Below are 21,702 nucleotides of genomic sequence, written 5' to 3'. Positions count from 1 at the left end.
TCTATTTTGCCACGCTTCAGATACCGTGTTGATCCGTCGCAGCTCAAACCCGCATACATGTATTTTAATGCCATACAAAAGAAACACAAATTTCTGCATAACTCGAGAACTAATCAAGCAAATAGAGCCAAATTTGGCATGTGGAGATTTTAGGTTGCAATAAATGATTCTATGGTGGTTAGATACCCCTCGCCCTCTCTTAGGGGGAGCTGCTATACAAATGAAACACAAATTTCTGCATTACTCGAGAATTAATCAAGCTAATGAAACTAAATTTGGCAGGGTGCAATAAATGAGTCTATGGTGGTAAGATACTTTACATTATTAAATTTTTACATTACTCGAGAATTAATCAAGCAAATGAAAACAAATTAGGAATATGGAGGTTTGAGGGTGTTATAAATATTTCTTTGGTGGTCAGACACTCCACCCACCTCTCTAAGGGGGGGTTGCCATACAAATGAAACACAAATACTTTTCTATGGTGTTTCGTCGCTTCTCCCCCTCTCCAAGAGGGGGAGGTCAAGTAATCAAGCAAAAAGAGCCAAATTTGGCACACGGAGGTTTTAAGGAGCAAGCAATGTTTTTATTGTGGTGCGATACTCCTTTCCTCTCTTTAAGGGGAGGCTGTCATACAAATGAAACAATTTTTTTTGCATATTCCGAAAACTAATCAAGCAAAGGGGTACTCGAAGAAGCAATCGTCATATCAAGCACAAAACTCGAAGAAGCTATCGTCATATTTAAGATGTCATAATTTTAGTATATTTTCTGTATCAAATATATATTCCATGTAAGGGAGAAACATGTTATTCGCAAGTGATTGAAAAAATATTGAACGAGAATTGTGTCTGAAAATAATGTTACGCAACGCAAACAACGCAAATTTTGGTAGAAGTACTAGGAAATTTATAGTGAAAGGAAATTGTAAAGGGTCAATTAGAAGATCAATCAATCAAAAGTTCTGCGTTTGGACCAATGAACGTTCGCTTAGCAAGAAAACGTGAATGTTTGAAGGTATTGATAACAAAAAAAAATCATTTTGGGCGGAACGAAGTTTGCCGGGTCAGCTAGTGTAAAGGATATAAAGGAGAGAAGAGCTTCATTCGGATGTTCAAAATCGACTCTCGAGAAAAAACAGCGTTTTGTCCTTGGCGCATTTAGCGAAAATGTGCGGGCCAGGTATCGCAATGTTGTGAGGATAGGAGGGTGCAGCGAGTCTATAGCTGGTTCATGTGGTTTAACAAGATTGCACATTTATAGGGTATCTTTATTCACAAGGAGTAGATCAAGCGTACGATTCGGATAGTTCTTCGCTACATTCAGATATTCCATGATCAACACGGATATGTTATCGACGAATGCAATGCTTTTTGATATTGAGAACAAAGTTGAACAGCCCTGAATCAGTATCCTATGTTCAATGAGCATGGACTTCATAAACTGAGCAAACCTGCTGTAACATCAGAGGACTTTGAAATTGATCCTGAGAATAACCGCCTTCAATAGATCTTGTAAACCTGAACCTCCAGCAGTTCTGATGATCAGATAAGGTTTGGTTCATTATTACCTAAATTATTACCTAAATTCAACGAGGAGTCAACGGTCAATGTTGACCTACAAAGGATGGAATTCCAGGCCGACATCAGAAACCCTGGCAAAAATAGCGACTAGAGGTTCGACATTGCAATGTACATACACTAAAAATAACAATATTAGTTTGAATGAAACTCCCGTCCGAGAAAGAAGATCTTTAATTTATTTCCTAATTCTTTTTTAATTAATGTAGCTTTGAGTTGTATTGTTTATCCATCATTGTCTTTTTCATCGTCATCTTCATCTTCGTCCACCAGAGCTCCGAAGCGAGTAGAGATAGATGCCAATCTCATGGCAGCTTTGAATCTTGCAGATGCCTTCTGTTTTGCAAGCTTTTTCTTCCACTGTAATGTAAAGTTAAGTTTTATGTTAAAACAAATATAGAAAGGAATCCACTTACGTTTGCATCGCGTGAAGGTAATTGTTTCAGGAAGATTTGCATCTCGGGTTTCTCAGGATCGGCTATTGCTAGCACCGAAATGCAGCCATCAACGGTGCCTAGTACGAGGCTTTTACCATCCGATGTGCTTTTAATAGCAGTTAATTCGGCCTGCATACGGTAATTTGCAATCATTTCTGTGTCGGCTGTACGAAATACTCTCAGAGTTTTACGTCCGCTGTGATAATACAGAACGTATTCATCGGTATCCGTGAACATGCAAATTACTGTGAAAACTCCTTCAGCCACTTTCGGAATAAATGTTTTAACGGTAGAACCCTTCTTCAATTCCAAAAGTTCCAAACCGCCACGTGATGGAGCATAGAGTCCAAATTTTCCATCTTTGGTGCAAGTACCTCCCCATTTAGGAATTGAACGAACGTGCTTTCTTGTCTTTATATCCATTATACTACCCTTTTCATTAGTTATAACTGCCACCTGTATAGCTTTATGAGGAAGAGGTACTAAGGACACAGCTTCCTTAATATTACAGCCCTTTAATGAAATTTTATGTTCATGAGTCCCGTTTATCGCACTGTAGATCCAAATTGAGTCCTTATTGTTTTTATCAACTGAAGCGCACACAATGTGTTGATCATCAGCCGTGATCACGGCACATCGAAATTGGAGTCCAGGAACCAATCGGACGGGGTAATCGAAATTGAAAACCATTTGGCCATCCGGAATGCTGCGAACAATTGCGTGTGCCATGAGTTTTTGCTCATCTCCACCGGTTGAGATGACCGATACATTCGGACACGAAACAACTAGAAATTTCTCACCATTCCCTAGGAAACTGATTTGCTGAATGCCTGGTTGGGAATCTCGCGAGAGAACTTGTTCGGTCACTCGATTCCAGATGAGTATTTTACCGGTTTCCGAGGAGATTATATATTTTCCATCCGGAGTTATTTCTGAGTGTGTTACTATTGCACCTAGGGGACTATCTGCCAGCTTAGAAAGCAATCTACCAGTTCTTATTTCCCACACTCCGACACAGCCACGTGTAACTGTTACAGCTAGCTCACCATTCTCGGAAAGACTGCAAATTATTACAATATGCGCTTATATATTTTACCTTCAGTCCAAATAAAAATGTAGATACCTGATGCCATCGATTTGCAGCTCATGCCTATCGATTACGTGTACTTGTTCAAAAATATTGTTAATATTCCAGATTTTAACAGAACGATCAATACTGGATGTAATCACGCTGTTCCAGGTTCCGATAGTCAAGGCTTCCAGCTGCATGATACGACCAAAGTGTGCATCTAAAACCTTCATTAGTTGTTTAGTCCCGATGCACCATACGTACAGACTTTTCCTAGAACAATCGTTGTTCAACTGGCATCGACTACAACTATGGGGGTACAATTTAGTCTTACCTGACACCGGCAACGGCATAATCTACCTTAGAACTAATCATGACAGAGTTCGATTGAGTCATCTTCGTTGAAATATTACGCACACCGTGGGGTAATGCAAGATATATTGCTTCTTCAGAGATTGGGTTCTCCGCATCGAAGTCCCATACCACAAAACCGTTGGCCGTGCTGGCCAGTAGGAAACGATCGTTCTGATCCATTTTAAGCTGAAGAATCATTTCTTTGACATCGTTCTCATAGCGCGGTAAATCCCGCACATGTTTCCACTCATCATTTACCGTGTCAGGGTTCTCCTGGTACTGGAACTCGCTAACCTGAAAATGAATTACGTTTAGATTGTTGGTGCTGTTTGTTGAAAAGTTCGAAATACTTGATATGAGTTTTGTTGGTGACAGCAATACATAGTTGTGCGATCTTTCTTCATGGTTATGGCGCTGTGCATATAAACTGGCGGAATTGTACGGTTATCTCTGCTCGTGTGGAACATTAGTTTGGTATCGTTGATAGTTCCAGACCACAGAATGGCGAAGAAATTCGTGAAGGAAGTGAATTCCATGCCTGCAGAAAGTGTCATAATTTGGTGAAAAACGTATGTTTTTTGAGAACATTATTTCATTTATTACTTACATAGTAATTGCCATTCTTCAGTCACATTTTCGAGATTTTGTTTCTCGATCAGCGTACCACGCATGTCGTAATATGCATATCGTAGCTTTGTATGCAGAAATAAATTTTTGTTGAGTAAATAGAGACCAGTTATTGGTTCGGGTTCATCAAAAGGGTTGTCTATAACAGAGAATTCACTCGAGAGCATATTCAACAACACGCTTTGGTTATTGTTTGTGTATGCTGCGGCCCTGTAAATTTGGAAAAATGGATGAATCCACTATGTGAACTTGCAATATTATTATTTTTGTTTATTGAATACTTTGAATCACACCAAAAACATTGGCCAAACTACAATTATTTTGAATCGGGAAAGGAAAATTTTATAAATGTTATATGATAGGGAATTCAAACATAAACCTTGTGGAAAACCCATGAGCTTATTCGAGATACTGTTGAATTTTCACGAGCAAAACTCATGTGTTATAGAGGAAATCATTCAGAGTTGGCAAGAAGATTATCTGATAATATTCCAATAGAATAATAACATCGAGGAAGATTGAAGCGATTTGTTCTTTACGAGCAAATAGTATTTGTATTGCAGATGAAGATTTGTTAGACAGTCATTCGTTCCCTTACCTCTTCTGATCTGAAAGTAAATTAATTGTTTCAATTCACTTGCCTAAACGAGACAGACTAATTTTCTCCAAAAATTAACGAATGCACGATAACATAGCAATTGGCATTGTGGTCGCAGGTTGGTTTGTTAGGTTTTCGAATGGCTATTTGTCTCCAGCCGTGTAACAATGGTTAGCTTCAGAAATTTTTTAATCAAGTTCAGCAATCGACCAGATTATTTAATACATTGAACTTCCAGGAGCCGATTTGTTTCACGAAAGAAGGGTAACTGAGAATTCTTGAGCTCTATCGATTTAGAATTGGTACGCTTTCTCTGTCTAGTACAAGTGCTTCCAGTAATTAGTTCTGGAATCTTTTTGAAGCAGTGTGTTTTGTGACTATCTATTGTTTTTTCTTGGAAAAAGCTCAGTAGCAAGGGACCCCTCGAAATGTGTCTCCGGGTCGACCCTCGTTGACGTAGATCGACAGGCCCAGGACGATATTGCAATGGCACTGCCGAGAGGGATCCTCCTTTGTGCTTATGGTCAACCTGACCAGAGGATACTTGCTGTTCCTTTACGGTTAGGCGCAGTGGTGGTCCACTAGGCCGAAAGGTGTGCCGGTCAACCGGGAGTTCGCCGATCGATCTCTTTCCAGACTTTTCGACAGAACTCTTGGACAAACGTCCGTCACACACCACGCCTGGATCCCAAAAAAACGTTTTTGATGACGGATTCTTCCTCGAGGCTTTTCCTTACATTTTCAGTAACAAACGGTTACAGTTTTCAATGTTTTTCTCTTCAAATTATGTGCAATTTTTTTTAAGTTGGTATGTCCATGAATTGCTCCGCGATGGAAGAAAAAAGAAGAGAATTAGGAGTAAAAACCATTACCTGTGCAATATTAAAACGTTTCAAGGAACGTTTGTCTGTTTTTCGGAAGGTTTAATCAAGGCGTTGATGCGATACAGTGGACCATAAAATGCATCAGAGCGTCATGAAGGCCTTTACTGCCCAAATATGCATGGTTGACGTAACCACCAACACCACTGATGGAAAACGCATTTTTCTTGTTTTTAGCTGAATAATCACGATTGTGAACAATTTATATAGAATCATCTGTCTATTTAGTAAATATTAACGGTCAAAAGTCGTAGGGGTTTTATGGATTTCTTGTTATTTGAAATTTCATTTGAAAAAGTTGGTGATTACGTCAACCATGCATATTTGGGCAGTTTAGAGTGAATCCTGAACTTCCAGACGTGGATGTAGCCAACAAGCTGGGTGTTGTTCGCAGTACATTTCGGAATATACGCATTCGGGAGGGCCGTAAATCAAAACATTGCGGCAAAAAATGCGGACTCAAAATCTGTGTGACCAGGTGCTGATTGCATTATTATGGACGATAAAACATATCTTCAAACAGTTCAAGGACAGAAGTTTTATGTAGCCAGGGATCAAGGAGATGTTCTCAACAAATATAAATTTGTTTTTGCCGACAAGTTTGCCGTTAATCTGATGATTCGTCGAGGAATCTGTAGCTTTGGACTCCGATTCTAATCACAATCAGCAATATGAGCGGACAGCTATACACCAACGAATGTCTGAAAAAAAACGTGTATTGCCGTTCAAAAGGTCTCACTATGGTGTCTTTATGTTTTGAGTGAATTTGGAGAGTTGCCATTATGGTAATAATGTACAACAGTGGAAACACGGAGTCATTGAGGAAGAGACGAACCTTCCAAACTGCCCGAAATTTCGCTCATTCAAAATATATCGTGGTATCATCAAAGCTAAACTGAAGAAGAGTGGAAAATGGCTAAAAATGCTATTTCAATGACCAGTTACGGGATGTACAGGTTGACTAATCGCCAAACCCATATTCTGTGTTAGAACTACTAAACTCAGAATTGTTAGAACAACATTTTCTTCCAATAGCGTTTTATTCTAAACCAGCCGACCCGGTGAACTTCGTCCACAATAGACTGTATGATTTAAGTTATTTCGAGCACTCACATTTCCCCCCGAAATTATTTCTCTGAAAGTATAGTGATCTATATTCAGAATCAAAAATAGAGAACGCCACTTAATACAGGTCGGACTCGATTTTCCGGAGTATTGATTTTTTTTTTCACTCCGGATAACCGAATCCTCCGGATAATCTTTATGATTTTCTCTCGGTAAACGTATTATAATTATGATTTGCACTTATTTATTAAACGGTTTTATCGAGGTTGACCCGTTTGTATGTTTGTGACCTTGTAACTTTGTAACTTTGTAATTTTGTCTGTAGCGCTGTACCACATTGATAGAAATTTAACCCCCTTCCTGTTGATCGATTGATCTGAAATTTGGAATACATCTTTATCGCTGGTGTCATTATAAAACTGTGTATTCCATGGTCTTGGCGGCCGCTACAAATGGCAGATTACATATATTCTCAAAACCCCATCAATATGGGTATCGAATGAAAGGGCTTGACTAGTAGAACACAGTTATTCATGAAAAATGCAAATTCAAGATGGCGGCCGCTACAAAATGGCGGATTAAATATTTTCTCAGAACCGCTTCAATGTGGGTTCAAATGAAAGGGCTTGACTAGTAGGATACAGTAATTTATGAAAAATGCAAATCCAAATTGGCCACCACCACAAAATGGCGCCATATTTTTTTTTCAAAACCTCTTCAATATGGGTATCAAAAGAAAGTTCTCGACTAGTAGAACATAGCAGATCATGAAAAATCCAATTCCAAGATGATCGCAGTCCCCAAACAACTAATTACCTTCTAAATGGTTTCATTCAGCTTGACCTGTTTGAATGTGTGTTTGAATGTTTGTAGGGTTGTCCCACATTAATAGAAAATTTACCCCGTTCCTGTTGACTGATTGATCTGAAATTTGGAAGACACCTTTGATTCTATTGTCATTATAAAACTGCGTATTCCATGATCTTGGAAAATTCCGATCTTGGAAATTGGCCGTCGCTTAAAAATAGCTGAATGACTTGACTTGGAGAACACGAAACATAATAAACAACAAAAATTCAAAAAGGTCGCCGGTGATTTTACTATGAGAATACAGTACATCATGAAAATATTTCGAAGAAAATTAGGTAAGAAATAAACGTTGGATTTCCATTATCCATAGTTAGTTGTTTCATCATATACCCCACGATTTTATTTTAGGCTCATCATTGCCCTAGATTAATGAAGGAATGGATGTAATATCTACTATAACTGTTACTTGCCAAATTATTTTCTAGCTCTTAGTACATTAAACCGCTTAACTTAAAAAGTTTTTTTTACATATTTTATTATTTTCTGATTTTTAGTAAATTATTTGTATCATTAGTATACTTCTCTACAATAAAACCATTCAACTTTTATTCTTTTTTTTTATTATCTAACTTTGTTCGGAATATTTTCATAATGTACTGTATTCTATTAGTCAAATCATTTCATTTGATACCAATATTGAGGTGATTACAAAAAATACGTAGTCGAGCATTTTGTGGCGGCGACCTTTTCGAATTTATGTTTTTCATAGTGTAGTGTATTCCCCAAGTCAAGTCATTCAGCCATTTTTTAGCGGCGGCCAAATTGAATTTTTCAAGGTCATGGAATACGCAGTTTTATAATGACAGTAGAATTAAAGGTATATTCCAAATTTCAGGCCAAATTTCAATTAATGTGGGATAACCCTACAAACACTTCAATACACATACAAACAGGTCAAGCTGAATGAACCATTAAAAAGTAATTGTTTATTTGGGAACTGCAGCCATCTCGGATTTGGATTTTTCATGATCTACTGATTGATGATTGAAATGATTTGAAATTTTCATAAATAACTGCTAGTTAATCCCTTCCATTTGATATCCATATTGATGGTGCTCTGTGAAAATATGTAATCCGCCATTTTGTAGTGGCCGCCATCTTGGATTTGAATTTTTCATAAATAACTGTGTTCTACTAGTCGAGCCCTTTCATTTGATACTCATATTGATGTGGTTGTGAAAAAATATATATGGCGCCATTTTGTGGTAGCGGCCATTTTGGATTTGCATTTTTCATAAACAGTAACTGTGTTCTACTAGTCAAGTTAGTCAAGCTCATATTGATTATCCACAATGAAATTATTTTACAAATTATTCAAAATTTCCGATATAAAAATAAGAAAAATCAAAAATAAAATACTCCGGATAATCGAGTCTAAAATCTCCGGGTGATCGAATCCCGGATAATCGAGTCCGACCTATACATGAATGGAATAATTGTCGAACGAGTAAAGCTTTTACATTTCCCTCCGAACTTACTGCAACAGATCAAAAGTACGTACTTCTCGGAACGCACATTTGCTTGGTTTCGACAAAGTTTCAGGCACTCAGTCTCGATTATGACATTATATCTGCTTTATTTGCAATGTGCATCCGTGGCCGAGTGGTTACCGTCTCACATTATCATGCCGGGTGTTCGGGTTCAATTCCCGTTCTGGCCGAGGGATTTTTCGTAAAATAAATTTCCTTCGACTTGCACTGTGGTCACGCTTATTCTAGAGCTTGCCCCTCAGAATACATTCAAGGCATGTTATTTGGTTCAAGAAATCTCGACTAAGTATTAACAAATGACGCTAGTTAATGCATACGTTGAGACGGCAAAAGTTACACAGGGAACGTTAACGCCATTCAAGAAGAAGTCTGCTTGTTGACTGTATGCTTGTTGTCTGTATGTTGACAATATATCAATTGATAAATTAAGCAGGGAATAGTTTCGACTTACTCATTCATAAAGTTGTTTGATTGTTGATTTTTATCAAATCATGTTTAGATATAGATGATGTATATAACGCATGCAATACACTTAAACGCGAAACATACGAAATATTTAATCATAAACTGTATCCATTTTATCGATTTCCTCGCCTTTGTGAGTTGAACATGTTGGACATACGGCAAATTTTTGTTCAAAAGAGTATGAAAAAATAGAGCGTGTCTACATCAATGTCGTTTCGAAAAGCTTACCATTTATTATCCGGACTGAGCACTAGTTGCTGCATAATGCCTTCTACACCCGGATTCACATCGCGCGTAAGGTCGGAAGTGGACAAATCCCACGTTATAAATCGCGTCGAGATTGACACCATATAACGATAATCACTGGTGAGACAGAATCCAAACACCGCAAATTGATGTCCTTCAAGAGAATACTAAATGGTGAGAAATGAACACAAATTGGAAGCAAAGAAAATGATTGCACACTTTGATAGCAGATAGCAGAAGGATTACCTTCAATGGTCCGCCTGGTGTGTGCAGACAGTGATTCAGTGGGATTAGTGCTGAATCTTTGGGACCCGATTTATCACATGCTTCGAGCAACATCTTAATATTGGGATTTCCTCCAATTTCGGGTAGTAAACGGCCGATCAATTGGGCTGCCAGCATGTTCGGATAAACACCCAATATAGCGCCACCCAATCGGAGCGCATCAGCAACAAGCATCAGTTCGCGTTTGGCATCTTTGTCGTCAATGTTCACAGATGCGTCTTCGAAATCAGCTAACACAGCTTGTAAAGGACAACTGGATAGTTTAGCGTGCAACCAGTCGTAGTTGAATAATACGTTCTCGTACAGATCTGTGAAGCGTCGAGAACGAACCAGATGAAACGGAAGCTCTCCAAACTAAAATATTGATAGATTTTCATTTTAGCAAACATTGAAACCGTATAATTGAAACCTTTCTCAAGTTGTATCGAGTAACTTTTCCTTCCTTATTAGTGAAAACTAATGGTTGAATGGGAACCTTTCTGTCGGCGATACCTTCTTTATCCGTTAAACCAAACCGATGACGCTGAATCTCGGTATACTTGAAGGGCTTTGGTCTTCCACCCCATATTCCTAGATAATAGTCTGCAATCATCGAATGGAAATATATGGCCATGTTCATATTTTTGAAGTATCGTTCTTTAGCCGTATCACGAAACTGTCGATGATACCAATTCATAACATTCACTCCGTCAGCCTCGCGTTCACTGAGATAATTGGGAAGATCATTTCTGATTCGTGTCCATAATAGGGGTGGTATACGTCGGACTGGGGGTAAATGATATTGGTAGACGTCATCCAAGACACGATCATCCAGAGAAATCAAATCTTCAAGCTCGCTCTCGGATAACCCTGATTTGGCGGCGGTAATGTATGCTAATGCATGAAAAACAAGAATTCTGCCGTGTTGTTTCTCGATACGTTCGAACAACATCATTATACTATCCATAACCGTTGAGGCCAGATGTGTATCTTGGGGTCGGGTGTAACTTCTCCAGCGACAAATTTCCGCAAACACCAATTTGACAAAAATCGGAAGCGAACATTTCCCTATCGCATTCGCCACCAGTCGCCACTGATAGTTTGTGAGATCTCGACACGCAGTTGCCATCCACATCTTGATAACATTCGTAGCTAGATCTTCTCCGAGTGCTGTCACTTCAATGAAGTTATCTTCAACGTCTATCATTCGTCGTAATAGGTGATACTCCTGCGATACCACAGGATTAGACTCTTCAGCCGCACATGACACGATAATCTGTGAACATTGGGTTACCGTAAAAATAATTATCGAACTAATGGATTGATTTACCTTGCATAGTGGTGGTAACCTCGTTGGTAGCCAGGATACTTTACTGGCATCTTGAGTGCCGGTCAACTGATCAACGGAATCCAAGAAAAGGAGCAAAGGTTGTTGCTTGCTCGCGTATGTCAAAAGCTGTTTGAAATGCGCTGTCAAAGGAACCAAATCATCTGGTATTTGATCGAATGGTAACATAAAATTATAAGAGATCTGAAACGAAACTAATTTATTAAAATTGACATAGTGTTATAGAAATACTGGCCTGTTGGCAAATTGATATTAATGTGGGGGTTAGAGCACTAGAATCCGGTGTCGTCCCGAGGAATCGAATTATGCTTATCGGACGAACTTTAGCAAACCATTCGGTGGATGTTAGTGCTGCACTTTTTGCCAAGAGTGAAGTTTTTCCACAGCCACCTTCACCATATAATACGAGCGGTTTATCACTTAATCCGAGCATGTAATTTTCAATACGTTTGAGTTGATCTTCCCGTCCATAAAACACCTTAACCGAGTTGTTACATGCGTGCAAATGCTGCAATATCTCCGTCACTATCTGACCTTGAGCACTTGAGTCCTCTTTTCGCATAGCACGATCAACTAGTTTGACAATATTTTTATAGAAATGAGTGATGAAATGATTCAGATATTCCTCGTGAGTTTCCACGTCCAAGCCTTCACGGCCGATCCACTCGATGGTGTACTTTTGAAGGTTTGATGCCTCGATGCGATTTGGTACCCGCACATCTCGCAGATCAGCTAGAAGTTTTGAAGCTTCCGTGTCTAAACTACGATTCAGAATATCCACGTACAACGAAGCTTTTTTTAGATTTTGCAGATTGATGTTGTTGATGTATCGCAAATACGCCAAACAGTGGTTCTTGGTGTTCTTGACATTCAAGACTCCATTGATGACTTCTCTTTCAGTTACTGAAAATCAACACGAGCCGGAATTACAACTTTCAGTGTCAGTGAGCAGAAATGAAGCATACCGGACATGAAATAGTTATGCATTTGATCTTTATCCAACTTCCCTTGAGAATGGAGTGATGCAGCACCTTTGCGGAAAAGTTTTTGCATTTTGGTTAGTGTGTCCCACCAAACAGCTTGATCTTCTGCCTGGAGCTTCGGCACGCGCTGTTTCGTTTTTAAAACGTAAATTTGTTACAAGTACATAGTAGTGTGTGCCAAAAATTACCTTATTGTTGAAGTTAGTTAAAATCGATGATATTGGTTGAAGAATGGAAATAGGAGGTACGGCGTTGCTATCCTTCTTATACCACATATCTAGAAGCGTCACATCGATTCCCATAGCAGCAAGATCATCTCTGTGGGTGTGGTATTTATTATTAATACGTGGCGCTTGAGAATTTGGAAAACACCTCACCTTATGAGTTGCAGCTCCGATGAGAGAATGTAGGTAGGAATCGGACGGTATCCATATTTCTGACCAAGGAAAACGACGAAATTGGGACCCATTGAAAGTCTTTGACAGTTCTTAATTTCGCGCATGCACAGCTCGGTAGTCATGTGATCATCAGTGGCCTCATCTCGAACACCCCATCTCATATCAACTACCTAAGAAAGTGAATAATTGATTTATGTTGTGTTGGAAATTACAAATATACTTGAATGATAGCTTTCTACTGCATAGTTATGTATTTAAGATTGAAAGTAATACACAACAACATCTCATATTCCATTCCGCGTCGAGACCTTCGAGTAATCAGACGTATATTGTGCCACTCCGTTATCGTTATCGTTCTCGGTTACCGTTAGCTGGTGTATTTTCTGCCGTGTTGTATCCATACGCTTTGTTTATACAATTCGTTTGAGCCCAACAAAAAACAAAGTGTTATCAGCAGAAAGACGATTTATTTCGCCGTGTTTTGCCATTATCCCGCATTCGGATACTGTGCGACCGCCGACAGTGCGTGTGTGTGATACACAATTTCAATTGCGGCGAGCGTCGATCACGTGTTCAACCGATCGAGAAGTTTCCAGTTCATCTGCATTGGTGTGTGCGTTTAGTGTGGACCGGAGCGTGATTGTTTGTTTAGCTATCACAGCTGTGCCTGCGACCAATCGATTGAGGAGCAGTCGCTTTCTGATTAGCTGCACTGGTGTGCACTACCAAGTATTTTGTATAAATATTATTATCGTTATTATTATTTAATTAGGTTATAGAAATTATTATAAAATATTATTATAATTATCATCCGTATAAACTATGGAAGAGTGTGAGAGATCTCCAAATATGGAGATCTCTTACGATGAAAATATTGACTCCCCCTCGGTTGCACAAAAAGGGGCCGGGAAGTCGCTCAAGCGCGTTCCCTCACCGGAAGATAATTCTTCCGAAGAAGATTCAAGCCACACTAAAAAGCCCCCCTCTAAGAAATCCGCAAACCTCTCCTCTCAAACCCTTAACCTTCCCGCTTCCACTCAGCTGACGACTTCGCATTCCTCACCTGTTACTTCCGATCCCACTCAACCATCTACCTCGTCCCACCCCTCTGTTTTATCCTCTTCCACTCAATCCTCGTCTTCGTCTGCCCCCTCAGTTGTCTCCGCTCCCCGTGTCAAGATATACCCAGAAGATGCACCTGGAACAGGCCCGTGGGTTGTTTTCTTCCGGCCCAAGCCACAAGGAAAAGCTTTGAATGTCATTCAGATCATGAAAGATCTGACAAAAAATTATTCCTCCATGGTCGAAATTTCCAAGGTTCGACCGAACAAACTGCGTGTTGTCGTGACTGATCGGAAGCAAGCTAACGAGATTGTTGCTGACAATCGGTTCATTTTAGAATATCGCGTGTACGTATCTTCCCATAACGTGGAAATTTCGGGGGTGATAACAGAAACTATAACTATTTTCGATGATGTATTCTAACTATTTTAAATTCCAATCTCTCTCAAGAGATCAAATCTTCAAATCCTTTCAATAAGAAATTCAACCCATTTTTCAACGTCACATATTTCAAAACCCGTTAGCTTACTCATTTGTATACTTCCGCAAATGGCATAATAAAAATAACGAAGCGACAGTAACATACATGTTTACTGTGTCGCCCAAATATTGAAACTTCAACCAGAACACTTGTGTTTACAAGCGTTACTAGGTCAACTCATTTCCGCGTGCGCAGCAAACTTCATAGAACGCTCAGCGCATTTTGCAAGCATGTTTTCATTTATTTATGGTTTCGCAACTGGCGTACCATTCGCGCGTTTGATTGTATAACTATGTTTTGCTTACCATTCATTTCTGATTGGATGGGCAGTAAATAACTAAAGCTTCTAAGACAACTCCCACTTTCTTCTGCCATATATTTTTATTGTAGTACTAGATTTAAGGTATGAAAAATGAGTTAATAAAATGACGAACAGAGTCGGAGAAACGAAGACTCGGAGAACAACTCTTGTTTGAAAACCGATATGTCCGAAAGCCAGGAAGCCCACTAAATGGCGACCGCGATTCAAATCAGTAATCTTCGGATGGTGAAAATGTGTGTTATAAGTGAAGTTTAAAAATGCTCCGATAAAAAGTGCCGAACAATTTGTGTGTTAGCGAAAACCAGGAAAAACTGAACAATAAGTGAATTCTAGAAATGCCCCGATGTAAGGTGCGGAGCAGATAAGTGTTGAAAAATTGTGTGCACACGAACAGCAAGGATAATGTGTTGATCCTATTGACTACTACTGAAGAACGTTATGAAAGCATGTGAAAGTGAACTCGTAAATGGAGATATTTGATCCTATTGGCTACTACTGAAGAACTTTATGAAAGCATGTGAAAGTGAACTCGTAAATGGAGATATTTGATCCTATTGGCTACTACTGAAGAACTTTATGAAAGCATGTGAAAGTGAACTCGTAAATGGAGATATTTGATCATATTGGCTACTACTACTGAAGAACTTTATGAGAGTATGTGAAAGTGAACTCGTAAATGGAGATAATAGATCCTATTGGCTACTACTACTGAAGAACTTTATGAAAGCATGTGAAAGTGAACTCGTAAATGGAGATAATAGATCCGGAGGGGACTAAACGATCCAGGATACAGCAGCCAGCGAACGAACCGGTCCAATGGTCATCAACATGGAACGTGGAAGCAGCGCTATGGAGTAAAAGGGATTAAACTCCGAAGAAAATCAGGTATTGTAAAGGAAAGTAGGGGAAGAATAGTTTTTAAACAAAAAATTTGTAAATTGCAATGGAAGACCCAATTTCACAGGAAATTTGGGATATGATCGACGAGTTCTAGCAACCGTCGAATTGAAAAAAAATAAAGAAGTCCTAGAATAATTTAGAAATTTAAATATACATATTTTTTTTTACATTGCTGATTTTTTTGTACGATGTCCGGAAATAATAGAATGGATGACAATGAACTTAATGAATTTATGGAATTTCTAAATGAAATAGGAAGAGGACATGGATCTGGAGCTTTCGCTCCTCTAGAAGTAGGTTACCCCTTGACGTGGGAAGAACTGTTGAAGAGAATTAGAGAACTTCCGGGGGATGATCCCATTACATGGTTACCCCTAGAAGACAATTCAAAATTGTAAATCACAATTTTTATCACAAGTCAAATAAAATAAATATCATACCTCTATACTAGTTTTCAATATTTTTTTTGTCAAGTAATGACAAAGTATGATGACATAAATGAGGATTTAAAAATTTTATTGCAGCTAGATGGAAATTTAAAAAAGTCTATTTATAAACCTTTTAAGCTAGCTACATTACAAACAAAGTTGGAGTATGCGAAGGAAATATATAAAGATATACAAGCAAAATTAATACTGCACGAAGACGACTTGTCAAGTACAGAGTTGAGTTTCATAGCAAAAGCAGCAAGAAACTCATTTTTTTTCTATTAGAAGCATTTTAGAGAGTAAAATAGAAAATTTTAAAATGACTACCCCTCAACCGGTACCCACGAACACTTCGTTCGACATAAAGCAAGCGACAGCCATCGTACCAATGTACGATGGCTCAGCAGGTAATTTAGAAGCGTTCATTGATGCAATAAACCTTCTTGAGGAGACCACTAAGGCTGAACACATGGGTACAGCCGTAAAATTCATTAAAACCAGACTAACTAATAAGGCGAGATCAGGCTTGCAAGTGACTTGAACAGTCTCCAAGCCATCGCCGCAAATATTAAAGAACGATGCAAAAGCTATGAGAAACCAGAGTCCTTGATTGCTAAACTAAAGCAAATCAAGAAAAAAGCGTCAACTGTTGATTTCTGTGAGGAAGTAGAAAACCTCACACTTAAGTTGAAAAGCCTTTATTTGGAACAAAAGGTTCCAGAAGACGTTGCAAATAATATGGCAACAAGAGTTGGGTTGGAATCCCTTATAAATGGGATTCAATCCAATGAAATTAAATTAATTTTAAAAGCTGGGAATTTTACAGACATCAAGCAAGCTATTATCAAAGTCAACGAAAACCCTGAAAATAACGCCCAGGTCTTAGTTGCCAACATGAGTAGACAAACAAACCGAAACTTTCAATACACCAATCGGTCAAATAACCCAAACAGAGGCAATAATAGGCCTCAATATACTAACAACCTACAAATGGGACGCAATCAATTTCACCGAGTGAACGGAGGTCAACGATCACACAATAAACACAACTCATACAGAAATTATAACAATAATAGCAGTATGAATTTCGTACGGAATGGTTTCAATGGAAATAGACAACAAAGAGGAGACGCTAACGCAAATCGAAACTTTCAACAACAACAAAGAATATACACGGGGGCAGCGACTCAGTTACTCGCTGTCCCACAAGTTAATATACCAAACATCGAAAACGGTGTCAGTTTTACACATGCACCGTTTGGACAAACACAAAACATGCTGAATCAGTTAAACCAAACTGAAGGTCAGCAGGTACTACCTCAATATAATTTTTTAGGACAACGCCCGTAATCAGAACAACGTATGCAATGAATCTGGGTGCAACAAACTTTATTACGATACTCGTACATATGACTGGCGCCAAATGTTCATTCATAATTGATTCTGGTTCGGACATATCTGTTTTCAAACGGGGAAAAATTTCAACGTTGCAGAAAATTGACCCACTGAAGCGATTTCAAATAACAGGTGTTACCGATGGTACAACCGAAACCATCGCGGAAACAGAGACAATATTGCAATTTGATAATGGCCTTACACTTAGGCACAACCTTCAGATTGTAGACAATAATTTCCCAATACCGACGGACGGCATATTAGGCCGTGATTTCTTTTGTAAATATAGATGCATAATAGACTACGATCAATGGCTATTGAAATTTTATTTCGATAACCATCAGATCGAAGTTCCAATAGAGGATAGTATAAATAATGGATTTATTTTACCTAGCCGGAGTGAAGTGATTAGAAACATTTCATCATTAAATATAACGGAAGATAACGGTAGTTTTCTCCAAAGAAATCCAACCTGGAATATTCTGTGGAAACACCATAATTTCTCCCAATAATCCTTGTATAAAATTTGTAAATACTACAGATAAATCTGTATATATAGATAAGTTTAGCCCAATTATGGAACCATTACGAATTTACTATTCATTTAATATGAAAATAAATAATCCTAGCAATAAAGTGCGGATCAATGAAATAATTAATGAGATTGATATGGAAAATATCCCACAATTCGCGAAAAATCAATTTTTTAAACTAATAAAAAACTATGCAGATGTGTTCTGTTTACCAAATGAAACACTATCAAAGAATAATTTTTATAGCCAAAATATTAATTTAAGCGATAATGTCCCTGTATATATACCTAATTATAAAACTATACATTCACAAAGTGAAGAAATTAATAACCAAGTATGTAAGATGCTGAAAGAAAACATAATAGAACCATCAGTATCGCCATACAATAATCCTATTTTGTTAGTTCCTAAAAAGGCAGAAAACAGTACAAAGAAATGGCGTCTAGTTGTTGATTTTCGACAACTAAATAAGAAAATACTAGCAGATAAGTTTCCACTGCCGAGAATTGATACTATTCTTGATCAACTTGGTCGAGCAAAATTTTTTACAACACTTGACTTAATGTCAGGTTTTCATCAAATACATTTAGATGAAGATTCGAGAAAATACACTTCCTTTTCTACACAATCAGGACACTATCAATTTACTAGATTACCGTTTGGATTAAACATTAGTCCAAATAGCTTTCAAAGAATGATGACGATCGCAATGGCAGGTTTAACACCTGAAATGGCTTTCGTCTATATAGATGAAATTATCGTGGTAGGATGTTCGATCCGACACCACTTGACAAATTTAGCAACAGTTTTTGACAGATTAAGAAAGTACAATTTGAAATTAAACGCGAAAAAGTGTAAATTCTTTAGCACCGAAGTAACGTATTTAGGTCACAAAATAACCGACAATGGTATTCTGCCTGACGACTCGAAATACGAATCTGTACTGAATTATCCGGTACCTAAAAATAACGATGATGTAAGACGATTTGTTGCTTTTTGCAACTACTATCGCAAGTTTGTGCCAAATTTTGCAATAATAGCACACCCATTAAACCAATTACTAAAGAAAAACGTTCAATTTATTTGGTCATTGCAGTGCCAACAAGCTTTTGAAACGCTTAAACAGTGTCTGATGTCACCGACAACATTACAATTTCCAGATTTTTCAAAAAATTTTATTCTCACTACTGATGCATCCGATGTTGGATGTGGAGCAGTGTTATCTCAAAATATAAATGGCAATGATCTTCCAATAGCATTTGCTAGTAAAACTTTTACAAAAGGCGAAAAAAATAAAGCCGTTATTTTAAAAGAACTAACTGCCATTCATTGGGCAGTTAATCACTTCAAAGCGTATCTTTATGGTAGAAAATTTTTAGTAAGAACAGACCACAGACCTCTAGTCTTTCTTTTTGGAATGAAAGATCCCACATCAAAATTAACTAGGATGAGGCTTGATCTATCAGATTACGACTTTACAATAGAATATATAAAAGGAAAATCTAATGTTTGTGCTGATGCGTTATCACGGATTGTAACCTCTTCGGATGAGTTAAAACAACTCTCTGTACTCAAGGTTAATACAAGAGCAATGACGAGGAAAAATAAACAAGATATTACTAAGGAAAAAAGTGTTAATACTAGCGAGATTGATCACCTTGCTATGTATGACATCGAAAATCAAACTAAAGTTAAACGTTTACCTAAGCTTATGGTTAAAGCACACAGAAATAATCTCAAATTTACAATATACTATGGAGCGCCGTACACTAAACACCCTACATTCGTGTATGAGTTTGAAACACAAATATACAATGGAAATCAAACATTAGAGTTTGCCTTTTCAAAACTTGATAATAATATGAAGAAAATGAATATTGAAATAATAGCGCTACCATTTGACGATGATATATTCAACATTATTCCGGCCGGAATTTTAAAACAATTGTGTAACCGTGTACTTAAAAATATTAAAATTTTAATTTTTAAACCAGCAAAGTTCATTAGTGATCCTTGCGAAATACAAAGAATTCTGAGGGGAAAACCATGAAACACCACTCGGAGGACATAGTGGACAGCATCGACTGTACAGAAAACTTCGAGAATGGTATACATGGAAAAATATGAAAAAGACAATTGCGCAATTCATAAGGGCCTGTGAATTGTGTAAAATCAATAAAATAACAACACATACTAGAGAAAAATTAGTTATTACAACCTCACCTTCGAAACCTTTTGAAGTTGTCTCTATAGATACTATAGGACCACTTCCAAAAACTATTAAAAACAACAGATATGCTATTACCATACAATGTGAATTAACCAAATAAATTACATTGATACCAATACAAACTAAGGAAGCAAACGTTATAGCAAAAGCCTTAGTAGAAAATTTTATCCTCATATATGGTACATTTTTGGAATTGAAATCAGACCAAGGGACTGAATATAAAAACGAAGTGCTAGAACAAATTTGCAAATTACTCCAAATTAAACAAACTTTTGCAACAGCATATCATCCACAGACTATGGGATCACTAGAGCGAAATCACAGATGTCTAAATGAGTATCTGAGATCCTTTGCCAGTGAACACCATACAGACTGGGATGATTGGCTTCAATTTTATGCTTTTAACTATAACTCAACACCTCATTCAGGACATGGATTTACTCCATATGAATTAGTATTTGGAACAAAACCAATAACACCAAATTTACAATGTTTACAAACAGGAAGAATTGATCCAATATATAATTTTGAACTATACAGCAAAGAATTGAAATACAAACTACAAAAATCACATGAATTAGCGAAACAAGAACTTATGAAACAAAAATTTAAACGAAAAGAAGCAATTGATAAAACAGCAAATCCAATTGATGTAAATCTAGGAGATACAGTTTATTTAGAAATTAACAACAGACGAAAATTAGATTCATTTTACAACGGACCATATGTAGTAAAAGAAATAGAAGAACCAAATTGTGAAATAATACATCAAATATCACAACAAGCATTTAGAGTACATAAAAATAGGCTAATAAAAATTTAAGAAATTGTGTTATAAAAAAATGAAAGATGGCAATAAATAATTAAAAATTATATTGTAAAATATATTAAATAAAAAGAATTTTTTTTTGTAAGAGTGTCTGAAGCAATCTTTGATTTTTTTTTTCCAGAGGCATTGTTAATGCTTTTGAATGTTTCCACTATGTTACATCATTCACCTAAAGGGGGATGATGTACTATAACTATTTTCGATGATGTATTCTAACTATTTTAAATTCCAATCTCTCTCAAGAGATCAAATCTTCAAATCCTTTCAATAAGAAATTCAACCCATTTTTCAACGTCACATATTTCAAAACCCGTTAGCTTACTCATTTGTATACTTCCGCAAATGGCATAATAAAAATAACGAAGCGACAGTAACATACATGTTTACTGTGTCGCCCAAATATTGAAACTTCAACCAGAACACTTGTGTTTACAAGCGTTACTAGGTCAACTCATTTCCGCGTGCGCAGCAAACTTCATAGAACGCTCAGCGCATTTTGCAAGCATGTTTTCATTTATTTATGGTTTCGCAACTGGCGTACCATTCGCGCGTTTGATTGTATAACTATGTTTTGCTTACCATTCATTTCTGATTGGATGGGCAGTAAATAACTAAAGCTTCTAAGACAACTCCCACTTTCTTCTGCCATATATTTTTATTGTAGTACTAGATTTAAGGTATGAAAAATGAGTTAATAAAATGACGAACAGAGTCGGAGAAACGAAGACTCGGAGAACAACTCTTGTTTGAAAACCGATATGTCCGAAAGCCAGGAAGCCCACTAAACGGGTCTGACGAGCGAATTCATAAAACAAGGAGATGGCAGATTCAAAAAACTCCCTTTGAC

The 21,702-nt window shown here is 37.5% G+C and overlaps 1 protein-coding gene across 1 annotated transcript in view; it reads right to left on the bottom strand.

Moving 5' to 3' along the window:
• Positions 1 to 1,719: 1,719 nt before the first annotated feature.
• The window catches only part of LOC129764829 (NACHT and WD repeat domain-containing protein 2), a 42,449-nt gene continuing 22,466 nt past the window's right edge, over positions 1,720 to 21,702 (bottom strand). Inside the window, exons 3-16 of the mRNA XM_055764344.1 lie at positions 12,655 to 12,845; positions 12,466 to 12,595; positions 12,260 to 12,404; positions 11,530 to 12,197; positions 11,277 to 11,477; positions 10,377 to 11,222; positions 9,929 to 10,321; positions 9,665 to 9,849; positions 4,048 to 4,277; positions 3,791 to 3,978; positions 3,421 to 3,734; positions 3,141 to 3,359; positions 1,997 to 3,077; positions 1,720 to 1,940 (exon numbers count right to left, since the gene is read on the bottom strand). Coding sequence (XP_055620319.1) covers positions 1,806 to 1,940; positions 1,997 to 3,077; positions 3,141 to 3,359; positions 3,421 to 3,734; positions 3,791 to 3,978; positions 4,048 to 4,277; positions 9,665 to 9,849; positions 9,929 to 10,321; positions 10,377 to 11,222; positions 11,277 to 11,477; positions 11,530 to 12,197; positions 12,260 to 12,404; positions 12,466 to 12,595; positions 12,655 to 12,845 — 4,926 coding nt within the window. The 3' untranslated portion in view covers positions 1,720 to 1,805. The remainder of the gene's footprint in view (positions 1,941 to 1,996; positions 3,078 to 3,140; positions 3,360 to 3,420; positions 3,735 to 3,790; positions 3,979 to 4,047; positions 4,278 to 9,664; positions 9,850 to 9,928; positions 10,322 to 10,376; positions 11,223 to 11,276; positions 11,478 to 11,529; positions 12,198 to 12,259; positions 12,405 to 12,465; positions 12,596 to 12,654; positions 12,846 to 21,702) is intronic.

The sequence above is a fragment of the Toxorhynchites rutilus genome, chromosome 2, assembly GCF_029784135.1.
Source record: "Toxorhynchites rutilus septentrionalis strain SRP chromosome 2, ASM2978413v1, whole genome shotgun sequence".
Classification (NCBI taxonomy): domain Eukaryota; kingdom Metazoa; phylum Arthropoda; class Insecta; order Diptera; family Culicidae; genus Toxorhynchites; species Toxorhynchites rutilus.
The sequence above is the reverse complement of the archived record's forward strand: the minus strand, read 5'-3'. Positions and strand labels throughout refer to the sequence as shown.